Source organism: Asparagus officinalis, chromosome 1 (genome assembly GCF_001876935.1).
Source record: "Asparagus officinalis chromosome 1, Aspof.V1, whole genome shotgun sequence".
In the NCBI taxonomy this organism is placed as follows: Eukaryota; Viridiplantae; Streptophyta; class Magnoliopsida; order Asparagales; family Asparagaceae; genus Asparagus; species Asparagus officinalis.
In genome coordinates, this window is record NC_033794.1 from 14779997 (window position 1) to 14797496 (window position 17500).

The 17500-nt window shown below is 35.9% G+C and overlaps 2 protein-coding genes across 5 annotated transcripts in view; both read right to left on the bottom strand.

Annotated features, from left to right (window-relative positions):
- Positions 38–6137, bottom strand: LOC109830952. Its single transcript, XM_020398304.1, has 7 exons — positions 5746–6137; positions 3155–3250; positions 2399–2477; positions 1598–1675; positions 1270–1499; positions 1031–1133; positions 38–283 (listed from the first exon to the last, which is right to left on the bottom strand). The coding sequence occupies exons 1-7, from the start codon at positions 6081–6083 to the stop codon at positions 38–40; spliced, it is 1170 nt and encodes a 389-aa protein (XP_020253893.1). The 5' UTR covers positions 6084–6137.
- The window catches only part of LOC109851263, an 18136-nt gene continuing 7969 nt past the window's right edge, over positions 7334–17500 (bottom strand). For 3 of the 4 annotated variants that reach the window (XM_020421319.1, XM_020421342.1, XM_020421335.1), the window contains 4 exons: positions 11174–11327; positions 9980–10063; positions 8777–9082; positions 7334–8323 (listed from right to left, as the gene is read on the bottom strand). In XM_020421319.1, coding sequence (XP_020276908.1) covers positions 7404–8323; positions 8777–9082; positions 9980–10063; positions 11174–11327 — 1464 coding nt within the window. In that variant the 3' untranslated portion in view covers positions 7334–7403. The remainder of the gene's footprint in view (positions 8324–8776; positions 9083–9979; positions 10064–11173; positions 11328–17500) is intronic. The other variant, XM_020421327.1, reaches the window with a different exon arrangement.

The following is a 17500-nucleotide window of genomic DNA, read 5'->3' on the forward strand; positions in this document are numbered from 1 at the left end:
ACTCTTTCGGTTAGAAAAGTTGCTAATTAGCAAGTCTTCAGCAAAAGATATACCTGGCAGATAGAGGCGAAAAGAAGCCAGGTGATCTCTCATTTGAAGCAATGAAAAGAGTACGTCCTGGCGGAATCCATTTTGATATTCTCAGTTGAATAAATTCAGGCCGTGTATCTCTGTCCAGATGAGGATGAAGAGTCCTTTCAACACCATGTCCATCTTTCCTCGTCTTTAAAATATCCCCACGGCGTACATGTATGGCATCATAATCACCAAGAAGTTCTTTAATCTGTTCAGATAGTTTTCAAGACCCATGAATCACAACACCAAATGTCTCCTGGAAATACTACTAGTTAGTATACATAATCTCTAGAAAATATCAGTTTTGAGCCTCTTTTTTTTCATGTTCACCTCTCACTTACTCAGGAACACTGTACTCATTTTAGAAATAAATAGATCTCTTTTATGTTTATAATCATTTAGATTAAAAGTTTCCCTAATATTACTAGATTCCATGTAAACTCCTCACTAGAAAGTATCACTAATAAACAAATCTCCATTTCTTATTGGAATTATCTACAGATGTTAATGAAACTCAAAGTAAACAGAAAGTGGTGTCTTTAAAGGTGTAGATAACGCAGATGATTACTTGAAACTAGAATGAACTGGAGGGAAGTATTATAGAAAATTAGAATTTAAATGTGTCTCGTTATATATGTTTATTACCTAGTATTAGAGAAAACATTGTATACATAATTACATAGTAGTCTAGTATATACATATTTTATCATACAAGTTCAAATTGCTAGAGAGAATTGTTCAATCTGAAAAATTAGAAAGCTCAAGGGAACAGTCTGCAAAAGCAGAAGTTCAGCGTGGGAAAAAAAAATCAGATTACATTAACAGGCAATTGAAAAACACAAGGACATAGTGATATAGGAATGTTACTATCTTACAAGGTAAAAATATGCAAATGAAAACAAACTTTTGGACTGAACTTTTGACTTGATCTGGACAAGTTGGTGAGAGACCTTACCTTATCCGCTGCAACTCTTAGCTGTTTGGCTGCCATTGATGGGAGGAATGAATATGGGAGCAAAACTGAACTGTGATTGTTCCGACCCTTGCATTCCATAAACCTGGACGGTTATCATGATCAAGACAAGCGCTTACCTAGAAAAATTATTCACTTTCATCCATAAAGGCATTTTCATCCAGAAAGAAAACTTGCTCGCTTGAAAATGCATGAAGCACTCAATTTTACATATACTTTACCAGGAAAGAGGACTTGCAGTGCGATTTATTAATAAAACATTTGAGTAGAGATTACTGTCTTTCAGGTCGACTCTGCTGAAACCTTGCACGTGTGCCACCCCCATCTTTCCTAACTTCATACTTGTTGATATTACTCGATGCCATGTCTTCGAATTGTCCAGAATTACAGGTATGGTTTCAGAAATGAGATCCATGTCATACAAAGAGTCCATCGTACAAGAACTTGGATCCTGCAAGACTAGGTGCATGTAACCGCCCATATAAGGATAGATGTGCAAGAACAATTTGTTCACACATTTGATGGATGACCTCGCCTAATCACACTTACAAGTTGTTTATGAAGTTTACATAAGACATAAAAACCTTGATTAGGAATCTTATGCCAAGTGTCCATAAGAAATTGGTTCTGTACTCAGCAACCAGAAAAATTCAGAGTTTCATGCTGGAAATGTTATTAAGGTCTTCGCTAAAAATTGAATATGCCAATTGTTTTTTCTTGAGTTGTGGTGGGAGACATCACATAGTGTTATTACAATATGTTGCTAGATGCAGAAGATGAAGAGAAAAGGAAAAACAAAGAAAACTGGAAAATAAGAAGAATAAGAAGAAAGGAAATATAACAGGTGAGGAGAAGAAAGGTCCAAAAAGACAGCCTATCAACTTGAAAACCTTGGGCTTTTGTAGCATTACATACATTTGATGAATTAATAGGATGTTTGCCTATAAGCGCCAGCCTCTAACAAGACCCATAATTTGGCTGAATCCCACCATGCCTTAGATGCACTATAATTTTAGTGTAATACCTATTTCTAGCAGATGCCAATCTTCTGCCTGTTAATAACCAATCTATTTCTCTGAATCAATTTCATGGTGACACAAACTCCCTTTCTGCATTCTTTTCCTTGTCAAATCCTCTCAGTTTGTAAATTCTAACTAATATTTTCGTGCCTAAACAATGTAAAGAATCATGCCTGTTCTGAGTGCTGAATCTAAACAGAGACATTATATCCATATCTAAATATCTTATCATAAAATTGTTTCCATACCAAGCATAAATTCACATTGTTAAGGCCCTATGGCAGTTTTCATGAAATTATCAAGGTCAACAACCTTAGTAGTTGATATCAACCTTTTGAGTTATTCTTAAGTTTCCATCTAAGGAAACTACAAGTAAGAGGGGCAGCCTTGCCATAAAACCTACTGAGAAGCTTATGAGTAGAAAGATGAAAAAACATAACATACCTTATTGGTTATGCTGTTTAATCACATCCACCAAATACCAATTTCTGGTGTCATAAATAAAATTAATCACAATTCTAGAAATTCTTGAAATACACACTTAAAATAAAAGTCCATTGTTTTCTTTAAAAAGGATATTTGTAAATAGGAATGTGCACGCACAGCTGATTCAGTGACAAACCAATGCCGATGATTCCCTGTGTGAGTTTTTACCGGGTTTCCCCACATATAACTGATGAGAAACCTTTCTAAAAAACCTAAAATACCAGCTACACAAGGGTGGACTCTGGACTTTCCTTTAGAGACCTTATAAAAGAGAAGAATTAAGCTATGAAGGTAGACCTGACATGATTAATCCGTAGAGAATTGCATTAATCTCTGAAGGAAAAGATATGCACAAAGAAAACATTGAATCAAATTCCAGTAACTTATCCCTGGCATCAATCCAGGAACTTCTAAACTCCCCCTAAAACATCCAAATTAACCAAGTTGGCCATAAAGCAAAAGGACAAACTAATTTAAGTTATGGACAACAGACTTGATCAACCAATTATGGAATCATTTCCAACAAAAAGCAAATTTAAGAAGTACAAAATTGAAAACTTTTACTTATTATTCACAACCCATGCATAAGGGAAGAAGAGACTACCCTTCATCTAAACTTCCGTCAGTTGAGTGATGGAGAATTCCCTTCTTATTGTGTATTGGGTTGATGCACATTCTTGATGGCATCACAAAGACCCTAAAAGTGGCAAGAAAGATACATCAGTGGAATATTAATATTGAGATAAAAATAATACACCTACTAAATATTCCACCAAAATAAGCATGAGCCGCAAACCCACAAGTCTAATTAATTGAATGAAATGAAACTAGACCAAGAAGTAGCATTTACCATGACCTTTAAGCTCATATCTAGAGAAAGTAACAGACTAGTTAGACAGACCCGTACACATCCTCAAAAAAATAAAATAAGGTAAAATTATGTACTTCCAAATTTCCACAACTCTAGAGAATGATCTTAACTGATCATGTTTTAAACTTATGGTCCTTTAACAGATGACCTTAAGCGATCATCCTTCAAAAACTGTGAAAATGCACACATAGCCAACAACAAAACCTTTTGACCTAAACTTTTGGGAAGGCAACAAGAAATTTCTTCCACTAACCTACGTTAATAGTTGTATCTTTGTAGATTGGCATCAAGAGCCAGTGGACTTGCTGTGATTTGGATTTAGAAAGGAAATCTGGTGAAGTTGCACATCTAATATTTATCAATTTCAAGTCACTTCAGGATAACATAAAGGCTAATCAGCATTTGAAACACCTTATAGTTTATCCTATTTCGCGCTTATATACCCTTATTTGTTTTTTGCAGCACTTATATACACTGAAGTTTTTAAATTTGCTTTTTAATATATTTATTATGCAAATGTGAGTGAGAGTGCTCCCCTAAAAATTTACATGTGACACTAACATGCTATTTTTAGAACTTTTTAACATTTTATTTTTGTAAATTAACTGTTGAACCTACCTTAATTCTATTTTAGCCCTTCACCAATTCTATTTTAACACTAAAATGATGCAAGAGAGATACATCACTAAAATATTAATATTGAGATAAAAATAAGAAATTACCTACTAAATATTCCACCAAAATAAGATACATCACTAAAATATTAATATTGAGATAAAAATAAGAAATTACCTACTAAATATTCCACCAAAATAAGCACGAGCAGCAAAACCACCAGATTGAGATAAAAATAAGAAATTACCTACTAAATATTCCACCAAAATAAGCACGAGCAGCAAAACCACCAGTCTAATTAATGGAATTAAATGAAACTATACCCAGACGTAGCATTTATCAGGACCGCTAATCCCGTACCTAGTGAGAGAAAACAGTAAGGAATTAAATGAAACTACACCTTGACGTAGCATTTATCAGGACCGCTAATACCGTATCTAGTGAGAGAAAATAGTGTGCCTACGAAGACCCATACACATCCTTCAAAAAAAATTCCTATAAATATAAGAAGGAAATATATATGCACCTCAAATTTCCACCTATGATCTTAACTGGTCATATTTCATAATAAAATCTTCTTATCCACAAGTATACACATATTTCATACTTATAGTCCTTTAACAAATAACCTGATCATCCTTTGCAAAATGTGAAAATGCGTACCTAACAACAACAAAGCCTTTTAACTTGAAATTTACGGGAAAGCTACGAGAAAATTTTAAATCATTACTTATGATAAAAGTCATCTCTTTGGTTGAAATAACAACCATGGTGTCTTTACCGATGAATCCCTCCGTGTTCAATAACACCTACATCTAGTCATTGTTTCTTAATCGACTATGATCCTATCACTCCTAACCAGTCCACTTATTGCCTTCGTTGCACATTCCAACCCAAGACCTTGATTGCAGTTCACTCATTTTATTTTTTGATGTAGAAGAAGTTCGGATGTGGCCATTTCTTGCTTACAGTTGAAATGAGTTCTTTCAGCTGATACCACTTTCACCAGACCAAACAAATGAAATTTGAATAAAAAATAACGAGCAGACATTTCCAATAAACGGGTTTTCAGTTCGCACCATAACAATGTACATTCTTTCTCCAAATGAAAAAAATATCATACATTTCTTTTTTGTAACAGTATGTCTATGTATTGCTGATATGAGGGTTCCTAATAATAAGATGGTTTATGTGAAGTAAGTTGATTTATTGTGGTGCAAATATTTAACCATGTACATGACATTCCATAGGATTAAATCTTTAGATACTAGCTGGGATCTTGTTAAGATCCCATCTATTTTCTTTAATAATAAAAAAATCTTTCTTTGCAACCTGCTAAAAACTGTTAGGGTCCACTTAGCCCCACATTGACTAAGCGAGAAGCCGTGTGGGTTTATAAGAGATTTGCGCTTGCTACCTCTAACAGATTGCAAGTTGTCCTGTCGATGGGCAGTGTTTATTCTGCACTAGTCTGCTGCTAAGCCAAAGGGGTGATTCCGATATTGTGATGTTCGACGTAAACTAAATGGTGAGCTAATGTGAGTTTAATAGACATTTTGGTTCCCTTCATCTCAAGCTATCTTCTAGTGATGTGCTAGTTCTTCAAATGCTCCAACTAAATATAAAGACATGCGCTTTTTTCTGCAGCAACCTCACACTACATAATTACAATCCTAATTTCGCAAATCAAATTAAAAAAAACTAACCTTTTGAGAAACAAGGCCTCCTCGAGAGCGCACCGCAAGCTAGACTCCTGATGCCCTAGCCCCGCGCAAGAATCACAATGCTTACCAGGGCAATCGATCCGATTCCCCCAATACAAGAACTTCTTCCCCTTCCACTTCAACGTCTCATCGTTCTTCTGCTCGATTCCTATAGAACTCATGGCGGGATCGCTTGAGATCGAGTATCCAGACGTGGGGATTGAAGAGGAGGAGGAGAAGAAGAGGAGGAGGAGGACGATGGAGATGGTGGAGATCGAGAGGAGGAGGGATTTGGGGATGGTGAGTTTGGATTTAGGGGTAGGGTTTTTGAAGATCGGCATTTTTGAGAGGAGAAGATCTGAAGAAGAATTGTAGATGATGGCCACGTACCAGCGGGACTCGGGAGAGTGAGTTTTACTCAAATAGGACATTTCTTTTTAGAGTTATTAGGAAATTCGTCCTTCAATGATTTCACATAGACCCTCAAATCTATTGGAATTGCTTACAAGTTCCTAATTTTCTATAACGCTTCTCGGAAAATGACACGCTTCTCGGAAAATGACGCTCAACTTATGTTTCGGCTCAAAACCCATATTTGATGGACTAATATGGAAGATAGAACAATTTTTCACTTCAGTCTCATTTCAATTTTTTTTATTAAAATCGACCCTTTTTTTTTATTTACCAAAACCGACCCGATTTTTTGATTAGCAGCTTAATCACCTTCCTAAAATGTCAGGGTCGGTAACCCCGGCTATTTAGGATATTAATTTTTAGGGTTTAAGGCTTCTAATTAAGGTTTAACACCCTCCTAAATAGTCGGGGTCGGCAACCCCGACTGTTTAGGAAGGTGGTTAAGCTGCTAATTAAAAAATCGGATCGGTTTTGTTAAATAAAAAAAGGGTCGATTTAAAAAAAATTGAAATTTTGAAAAATTGTTCATGAAAGATATGAGGGACTAATAATATCTAAACAACCTTTTCCAATAAAAACAAATTTTTAAATAACAATTTTTAAAAATAAAGGTTAGGGTAAAAATTAACTTTTTTTTATGTTAATATTGTTTTATAACTTTATCATCTAGAAATTTCAAAAAGAAAATCTTTATCTGTGATCGTTTAATAAAACTGTTGTTTATTATTCTAAAGCTGTTTTACTAACGCTAGTTGCTTTTTGAAATTGATACTGGAGAGGAATAAATTACAAATAAAACCTCCCTTTTCCTCGTGAATTCAGGGATGATAAATATTAAAGCCTATGAAGGCACAAGAAGAAGGGATTAAAAAAAAAGAACAAGTTGAAGAATAATAAGTACTACTTTAAAACGTAGATGACAAAAGTTATATATAATCTACCTTATTCGAAATTAAAAATGGAAGATTTCTTTCCCCTAACAGAAAGGCATATAATTACTTTTGGTTTCTTTTCTAATAACATTTTCGCCTGACTTTTATCTCTGAAACAGAATGAAGGAATTCAAAATATTAAAGACCAAGCAGAGATCAAGTTTTTCCCCTTTTTTTTTAAACAATGAAACTAGCCTAGAAAGTCCCTTTTTTTTAACCCTACTACCACAACAGCCAAACAGAACTTTCCAAATAAAAAATATATAGATATCTGCCTATCATAATAATTATATAAGTTACAATATAATCTTACAGTCAATTGACAAAAATTCTGATATTGGACTCAATATCAAGCAACTCTTCTTCACTAACTTTCGTCCAAATGCCATTAATCAACAATCTATCTTTCATAGGAGACGATATCTCTGCAAAATCCAATTCTTGTTCTTCTCTCGTCATCCTTTGCCTTTTACTGCCACTTCCACTGTCAACAGCAGCTTCACCTGATACTCTTTTCGGAGAAACACGGCCATTCACAAAATTACCTGTATCTGTTTCAATGTCTTCGGGGTCTAAGGTATCATCAACCTCATCAACAACAGGAAGAACTGCAGTAGAACTAAATGAACAAGGTACCATGCCAATTGGACATGGAGTCCAAGATTTAGCAACGCTCCACATTCGATCGCTTGCATTTGATTTTGTTGAATTTGTAGCATTTCGGTTCCTTAATTGTGACTTGAAAAGCTCCAGCTTCTCTTTTGCTTGTTTAACACATGCCTCCTCTCGTAAAAGCATTTTCTCGGAACTTTCAAAGGGAGATTCATCTTCGAAATCTTGGTGTTGCGTTGCCATCAAAGGGAGCTTCTTCAGTGAACTTTCAAAGGGAGATTCATCTTCGAAATCTTGGTGTTGCGTTGCCATCAAAGGGAGCTTCTTCAGTTTTAAAGTTAAAGAAGTGTTGCCAATCATTTGAGCAAGAAGCAATACTGAGCTTGAGAGGTGATTGTCGTCCACAATTGATTGAGACAGGACCTTGTGAAGGAGTTTTGTTAGCGAAACATTTGGAGAAGCATGTTTGTCTGTTGAGGTTTCGAGGGATTTGCCAATAATTCCTATTCTACCAGAATCCTTCAAAGATTTCAGTCGCATGAGAAGCCAGTGAACAAGAGAACAGAGACGATTGGTGTCAGCTATCTCGCTCTGGTGCTTCGATGAAAGAAAACAGCATCCATCTGAAAAAACGAAGTGCTGAAAATTAGCCACTTTGAATAGTCATCGATTTCCAAACAGATAAGATTATTACTATATTTGGTTGACCAGAAAGTTCAAAGAAAGAACCCAGAGAGGAAAAGAAACAAAATAAGTAATTGTGTCTTGTTTTCTTTTTCTCAGTGTAAAACCTGCTTAGGTCAAAAAAGTTTGAAGAAATGCTTTGGAAGAAAGATCCAAAGAACTGAATAGGGTCTCAAAGAGAAAAAGTAGGTAGCTATGTGAAGAGAACAAGTTGCATGAAAATTGAAAGCTGTAATTATTGACTAGCTGCAAAAAACATGAAACTGTTCTAAACAGGTCACACTACAGTAGGAAAATAGCATGGTTAACTAAAACTTATGTGGGATATAATTGAGTAACAAGACCAAGAGACTCATCAGGTAAGCTCAAGAGGGAATTATTCATATAAATACCTTTCTCAGATTGAGTGGATTCCTTGGCTTCTATCATTTCTAGGAGAGTCTTCAGTAAGCTGAGTATTAACCCAGGTGTCTTACTTGATAGTTTGGTAATTATTGTCTTTAAACCGAACACTGTCTCTAAATGGGGTCCTGAATCATCCACATTCAAATCATCAGAGCATTCCATGTTCGTGCCCTTTGAGAAATCAGGCACTTGCAAATGGAAATACTCCAAAAGCACTGCTACAACTTCTGAGGGATATGAAGAGTATAGCCGAGTGATTCTTTTTGTTATCTTGGAAAGCCGTTTGTCGGAGACTGCACAAAAAATAGTCTATCAGCATCCACACCAATGATACTACTTTGTCTTCTTTCAATGTAAATATGAAAAAGAAGCTGTGAATGTATTTTAAGCTTATCAAGATGTCAACAGTGAACAAGAAACGCTAGAACACCAGTTGCAAATATAGCATAAAAAGATAATGGTACTAAGTTTATCTACTAAGTATAGAAAACTTGCCTACTAGTAGATATTTATGTAGTTTGATATGAAGGTAAAGCTTTAAATAGTGAGTTAAAGGTGTAATATCAGCCTCTCAAGTTCATTTATTTGATGCAAACGACGAAACAGCAATTCAGGCACCAACTACAGTTTAATCGTCCTGTTATGAAATTAGTATTTAATCTATCATATCTAAGAAAATCCAATCTAAAGAAATTAAACTGTGCTACAAAATTTATTATGACACATCTCAGATAGCCAATCTATATGGCATCATGACTCCAATCCCCTAAATATAAGATGCATCGCAGCCTCAATCAGAGGACTGGCCCCACTTGTTAATCTGGACAGAAAAGCTTGATAGTGCAAACATGTTACTGAGGATATCCCACTTCTCCAAGAGAAAAAAGAATGAAAGCATGATTTATAACATCATGATTTATAACAATCTCCTTGTCAAGGAAAGTGTTGTGCACACAATTCCAAGATAAAATCAGTAAGTAAAGATTTTAACATCCAAAAACATGATCACAACTAGAGTTTGGACAAAGAAATCCTCTATGGCTTTGCAGAAACTGAATCAAACGTCCTGATTCACTGTGATAATGCCATCTGAATGCTTGAAGAAAAAATTGTGGATGTCCCATGTCAGATACTCTAGAATAATCTTGTTTTCTAATAGGTAAATATGGTCAAAAGATTAATTGCAGTACCATCAGAATTTGAGGCCTGCAGTTTCCCAACAAGCTGTGAAGATAGTTTGTTGCATCTCATTAATACTCCTGACCGCTTACAACCTTCAAACACAAATAAATGGAAAATCAAAACAGAAAGATTAACATAAAGATAGTATGAAACCAAACACATCTAGCAGCCGTTTACATTCTGATATAGTAAAAAATTTAAAGTGAAACTCCTGAAAAAAACTAGCGAAAAAAATGTAGCATGTCGGAACCATGAACATAGAATAGTCTCAATGATCTATTATGACATCCCGTAGCTTTTATGCATCTTCTTTCTAGAACTACGATAAAGTGCAGCATGTTAGATATTCTTTCTCATTTTGCATCTAATATAACTTGACGCCTAATATACTTCAGGCCAGACTTTCCCGACCTTAAGTTGTTGTCCGGCTAGTTGAATATAGGAATCATGTGATTCTAGGGGCAACATTAGATAGGATATCACTAGGATTTCCGTGCTGTAAATGCTTTTGAAGTTTCAGATATATACCCATCCATCTTATAAAGTTCCAACTTTATTCTAGGATTTTTCTCTTTCAAATAAATGTAGATACATAATTGAGAAGATCAACTACGGCCAGCATCCCGGACAAGACCGGCAACCTGCTCAAGCTGGAGACTGCAACACCCCCCCTACCCCCCCCCTCCGCCCAGGCTCGCAAATCGCGCTAGCAGCCCGTTAACCCCGGCCCGGCCGCCAGGCCTGACTGCCCGAACTGGCCCCACCCCCCGGAGAATTATATATGTAAATGATGTCAATCAACCTACTTTGAGATAATAACAACCCAAATCACTAATTTCCAACACGGGTTTAAGCCGTTTAAGCAGGTACATATACACTGTGATCCATAGTATTTGCCATTTAAAGAATGAATCTTAGTTCCAGTGCCTGTAGAGAGTGATATTACAAGCCCTTTCGCATAGATTAGCAAGAAAAGATATGAGAACAATAATCAAATTTAAAACATTGTTCTTAAGTGTAACTCTTTCAATCCAGAGCACATCTTTCCGTTACAGACCTAAAATTATGTAAACAGCATGTATTCACAACAAACAACAAAAGAACAATATAGATTAAAATATAATGAACTAGTCAACAATGAAACTTGATGGTTAAACGCTTCCTAGAAGCTAAGTGCTCCTTACACAACAATCTATACTCACGTTTTGGCTTGCCTTGTGAAGAACTAGACCTTTCTGCATGCTTATTTTTCAGATAAAAACTCATCTCATGTAGTCTCAATCTTACTTCCTTCCGAACGTCAGGAATTACACTTCTTTGAGGCTCCCAATAATTGGATTTTAACCAGTCTAAAGCCTAAAAACAATGCAAGAATATTATATTATAGATATCAATGATGAAAATATTAAAGAAACATCCACAATAATCTATAAATATGTAGAAAATTTTGACTAAAAAAGTCACTGAAGCAGTTATCACGTGCTACACAACAGAGAGGTAAAAAAATACTAGATGGAGCAGTATTAACTATCACTAAGTGAAACGAGTGCTTATATTGCAATTAATTTGAACTGATACTAAGTGGGTAGAAAGAGCACCCTGCGTAGAAAGAGCATCCTGAAATCACATGAATATATCATGCCAACATTCTATTCGAGACTTAATCCATTAATTTGGATCAATTCCAAGTTTCTTTTCCTGAAATAATCTTACTTAGAAACAGAAAAATTCACCCACAGGGTTCATAATAACATGCACCTCATTTTTAGTTTTAACCATAATAAAATGTGACACAATACTTCATATGCACGAAAAATCTTTCAACTTCCAGTTTGAAGTTGTTTGAGATCATTATTCAAATCAATCAAAAACAAAATAAAGAAAGAACTAATCTTCAATGAGCCTTTATAGCAACTAGTATAAGCGATAACATCTTTAATGGAGGGAAAATAATGAAACGTATGCAAAATACATCCATGTCACTGTGCACGAAGGTTTTTAATTGACTATAATAGACAATAAAAAAATAAAAAACACACAGTATGAGTTTCGTATGGTAGGAAACCAGGTTCATTATAGGACGCCAAGCATAACAGAAACAACCGAAAGTAAATCTGAGGATGTATACCTCCCTGAACAAATTATCCAGCTCAGAATCTAACCCCAATTAGCTTCTAGACAAAGTGGCAATTGGTCAAATTTTCATCCTTTCCAATGCATGCTATGATATGATAAGGATCTAGAAAATTGCTTTGTGTCCTGCAACTTCTAATATAAAAGTATTATAACTATGTTATTGCTTGTCCACCAAAGACGGTCTGAGAACCTTCAGGAGAGGGCAGAACGAAAGTATTATAACTATGTTATTGCTTGTCCACCAAAGACGGTCTGAGAACCTTCAGGAGAGGGCAGAACGGTTGGGTGAACTGAAATTAGGAGAATGTCCACCAAAGACGGTCTGAGAACCTTCAGGAGAGGGCAGAACGGTTGGGTGAACTGAAATTAGGAGATCGATGAATGATGACATAAGCAATAACTGTCAAGCATTAACATTAAGTGCACTTGGCGTTGATACAGAGGTTAGAGGAGGTGATTGGAAGAGAACAGACAATACCACTGATGATAGAATGAGCCGGTGGCGGCAGACTGAGGTGGTGGCCGCAAATTGGTGTTTGAGCCGGAGAGGGAAAAGAGAGGAAATTGAGTGGTATTGAGATTGAGAAATGACACAGAGAATTATGGATGGAAGGAGATGGAAATGAGCTCACCAGCATTGAGTTGTGAAAAAGAGAGGAGGAATAGTGTGTGTGTGCGCGCGCCCTGCGTGTGTATGTGAGAGAGTTGTCAGTTGTGGACCTTGTGGTAGAGGTGGCAGCGACAGCGGTGAGAAGGAGGGGACACCAAGCGCTACGAACTGGGGATTGGGATGAGAGGTTTCTGCTCTTCTGCAGCATACATTCCGCTTGAGAAATTGATCAGGCAATTGTTTACTACTATTTTCTCTGCCCTAAAAAGATCCTGAACACACTAGTAAAAAACTGGGCATTGGCGACGGGGTATTAGCGACGGATTTGAAATCCGTCGTCAATACAAACATTGGCGACGGGAACAACCCCGTCACCAATGTTTGCATTGGCGACGGATTTGATCCGTCGCCAATGTTTCCCGTCGCCAATAAGTATTGGCGACGGGAAAGATTGGTGACGAATCAATTCCGTCGCCAATAAGTATTGGCGACGGATCAAATCCGTCGCCAATAAGTATTAGCGACGGATCAAATCCGTCGCCAATAAGTATTGACGACGGATCGAATCTGTCGCCAATACTTATTGGTGACGGATCAATAAGTATTGGCGACGGATTTAATCCGTCGCCAATGTTTCCCGTCACTAATACTTATTGGTGACGGGAAAACATTGGCGACGGATCAAATCCGTCGCCAATAAGTATTGGCGACGGGAACCATTGGCGACGGATTAAATTCGTCGCCAATAAGTATTGAAGATGGATTTGATCTGTCGCCAATGCTAATGTGCCCATGGTAAAAAATATAACATTAGTGATTGATTATCCCATTGTTAATGAGTGGCCCCCACAATCTTAACCTTAAGAATTATTTTAATATTAGTCCCTCAAATCTATAATATTTTAAAAGTAGTCCAACAAATTATGTAAATTGCTAATAATATACCAAAACTTATCATAGCTCTTTTCAATTAATTAGGAGTTCTATGTTAGTTTTAATTTTTATTTTTTACTCTTTATGCTAGCAGATTTGGTGAGCTCTACTACTCTTTACTCTTTATGCTAGCAGATTTGATGAGCTCTACTATTCTTTATGCTAACAGAATCTATGTTAGTTTTAAAATTTATTTTTATTTTTTATTTTTAAAATTTATTTTTTAGTATTCGAGCTCGCTAACGATTAGAATTTGACCAAATCTATATTCGATTTCATTTGTCTATCAAATATTCATTTAAAATTGATCACTAGTTATTATTTGTATTTTACATATATGATGTCGTGTTTTTTACCATTTAGTTTGACTTTATCTCCACTAATCAACAATTTACAGATATTTCTACAAAACTTTTACCTGAAGACCATGTCAGTAGATTCTAGTTAGATAATTGTTCGAAATAACTATTCAGTCATTCAATTCGGTAGTTCATTTAGCACTAAACAAATATTTTTTTAATATTCGAGTTTGCTAACGATTAGAATTTGACCATATGTATATTCGATTCGTTTGTCTATTAAATATTCGTTTAAAATTAATCACATGTTATATATCTTTATCACTTTTTATTAGTTTATTTCATTTTCCCCGAACTAAAAGAAAATATTTCTTAACCACTATCTTCTAATTTGTTTTTACTTTTTAATCCTATTAATGAGTTTAAAAATATTTTTAAATTGCAAAAAAATAATAAATAAATTTTTAAAAAAAATTTATTAATCTATCGAATATTTAATTATAGCTACATAAAATAATCACATATTCAATACATAGTCTAAAATTTGTTGCTCTAAATATATCCCAAATAAAACATATATTTTTCTCAGTTCTCTTTTTTAACGCGCTTCCCCCCAAAAATTTCCCCAAAATCCAAAAATCCCACCCCCTCTAAAATCCCTAACCCCAATCTCTCAAACCCCTCATCCCCAATTTTTCACCCAGCGCCAAATATTTTATCCCAAAAAATTCTGACCGCACGCTCTCAAATCCACCTCCACCTCCCTCATCTACCCATCATCTTCGCCTCCCCCTCATCTTCGACGGCCAACGCACCTCTGCCTCATCTTCGATGGCGCTCTCTCTCCACCGCCTCCATCGATTCACCGCATCCTCGTCCTGCTCCATCGATTCGTCGGCGCTCTTGCTTCCTTCTCTCAAACCCTAACGGCTCCCCAGAGCATCGGTAGACCCAGCGACAGGTCCCAGCTCCGATCTATTCGATTCGCGGCATCAACAATGCAGGAACACTCCTCATGAAGCCGGCCGTAGGCTACACCATCGAAGATTACTCGGCCCTGATGTCCGCCAACTTCGAGTCTGGTTTTCGCATCAGCCAGCTAGCCTACCCTCTCCTCAAGGCGTCAGGAGCGGGCAGCATTGTTCAGATGTCTTCAGCGTCCGCCGTCAAGGCTACGCCATAATCTGCCCTCTTGTTACGCATATAAAGGTACGGTTTCTTAGTAAATCTTGAGCAAAGAGTATCTGATTGTTTCAGCCACCACATATTACCTCTTGCAAGGGCAATGAACCAGCTTACGAAGAATCTGGCTTTTGAATGGGCAAAGGATAATATTCGAACCAATTGCGTTGCTCCGGGTCTGACCAAAACTCCACTTATACAATCTGTACGCTCCCTTAACTTGAGAAATCTACAGAACTACTTGAAAGTTTAAAAGAGTAAATTTCACACAACTCCCTGAATTCATGAACTTTTGTTCTCCTTTTGGTTTGTCAGGATTCAAACTAATTAAGGGAATAGTTCTATGCGTCTAAATGCTTTTAGTTGCATGTATATTACAATTATTTAAGATTTAGCAGAATATCTTCATCCCAATCAAATTGTTTAGCCTTAAAAATATTTTCTGGGATTGGAGCAGGTGAGACTTGGAAATGTTATAGAAAGAAATGATATTCTACTTCATTCACACTTTTAATATAATTATTGAAACATTTATCTTTTTTCTGTTGTTATTTTTTTCAGAAATGATATATAATTGATAGAACTTTGATTTTGATATTCTTGATTGTGTTAGACTTGCAATCTTGAAGTTTTATTCTTTTCTATTCAAGGTGAGAGAACTATCAATTATATATCTTCTTGTTTGTAATAGATTATATCGCTCCATTGTTGAATACTAAATTACAAATAGTAGAAGCAGCTCATATATTATTAATATCATATATACGCTAACAAAAAATTAACATAGACACCCCTGAGCATCAACTTTAAATTATTCACCAGGTTGAAAATTTACTTTGTCATAATATCTGTTGAATTGAGGTTATCTAGCTGGTGCATGTGGAATGTCTTGGTGGGCCATGGACATCCCCGCCATTGAATGGCTCATCCACTATTCCCTTTGGGAATTCTCTTTCTGCATGCTTGGATTCACCAGATATATGTTAACCCAACTAAAAATACATGTTAAGACATCACATGAAATTGACATTGAGTAGTATGGTCCTTTCACAGCCCCTCTTGAATCAAACTTGTGATCATCTTTAGCAGATAATTTAATAGAGTAAGTACCTTTCTGCCAGCCTTCAGAAGATAATGTTACAATATTTGGCTTGTTCACTTGAGCTCATGTTCTCAAGTGTTGCATGATATTCCCAGAGAATTCTATGACTTACGTATGAGTCTCAGTTTTCAAAGATATTTTGCAGGAAGCCCAGTGGGTATTGAGACTATGATATCAAGAGGCAATTGGATGATTGGCTTTCGTGTAAGTAGATTTCGCTGGGGAGTCAATGCTTGTTTTAGCTCTCTTCTACTGTCATTCTCAGACATGGTCATCCTTCTTATGCATTTCCCCATTGCTATAAGTCAATCTATGTTTTCCAAACTTCATTTTGAGATTCTGCATAAAGTAGTATTCTGATTCTACTTATAATGAGGTAATCTAAGGCTAGAATCATGTACATCACGTTTAACCCTAGATGTAATATTCTTCTCAAAGTGCAAACATATTGTTATGATAGCAGTCAGGCGAAAAAAACTTGTATGTTTACAGTACCTACATGCAAATCACAGGTACATGTGTAGACTTAAATTATCTAGTTACTTGAATGTTTCATTGATAGTTTTGAATTTTTTTTCTTTAATTGATATTTAGGGGGAATTTTCTTTATTCTAATATTTGTCTAGTATGCAGTTCTCAATAAATCTAAGGGGGAAGCTTATTTCTTCTACTAACAAGTTTGAGATGCGGGAAAATGCACTAGAACATGCTGTATGTATGGAACGTGTTCGATAGGCTTCAAAAAAGGAGAGGATGAAGATGAAGTTTTCTTAAACAATTTGCACTTGTGTTTTATATGTCATTAATTAGTAATGGTAATTCAGTGTTGTAGTTGTTACTTGTAATAATATTTTTCGATATTGTGATTATATGATGAATATTGTTTGATATTGTGGATTGATGGATGAGTATTCATTTGGAATGTGAATGTATATCATGGTTGATTTTATGATATATTGATAAATATTGTCATTGGATTGATGTCGATACATGCTATATGTGTATTCTCGTATGGGATGTTACCAGTAAATTAATTTTTTTTACGTAAATATGTACATTGGCGACGGATTGCCCCGTCGTCAATACTCATTGGTGACGGGACAATCCGTCGTCTATGTTTAAGACATTGGCGACAAAACATTAGCGACAGGGAAATCCGTCGCCAATGTTATTGCCCCGTCGCCAATGTTTAAAACAATAGCGACGGATTGATTCCGTCGCCAATAAACCTTCGTCGCCAATAAACATTGGCGACGGGGTCCCCGTC

What these genes read in the sequence shown, in the direction of transcription:
- LOC109830952 (XM_020398304.1), bottom strand. Translation starts at nt 6,083, where the DNA reads ATGCCGATCTTCAAAAACCCTACCCCTAAATCCAAACTCACCATCCCC. An exon ending in ACTTAAGAATAACTCAAAAG is followed by an intron (nt 1,676 to 2,398) that starts GTTGATATCAAC and finishes TGCTGAGTACAG; the next exon opens with AACCAATTTCTTATGGACAC. An exon ending in ACTGCAAGTCCTCTTTCCTG is followed by an intron (nt 1,134 to 1,269) that starts GTAAAGTATATG and finishes ATAACCGTCCAG; the next exon opens with GTTTATGGAATGCAAGGGTC.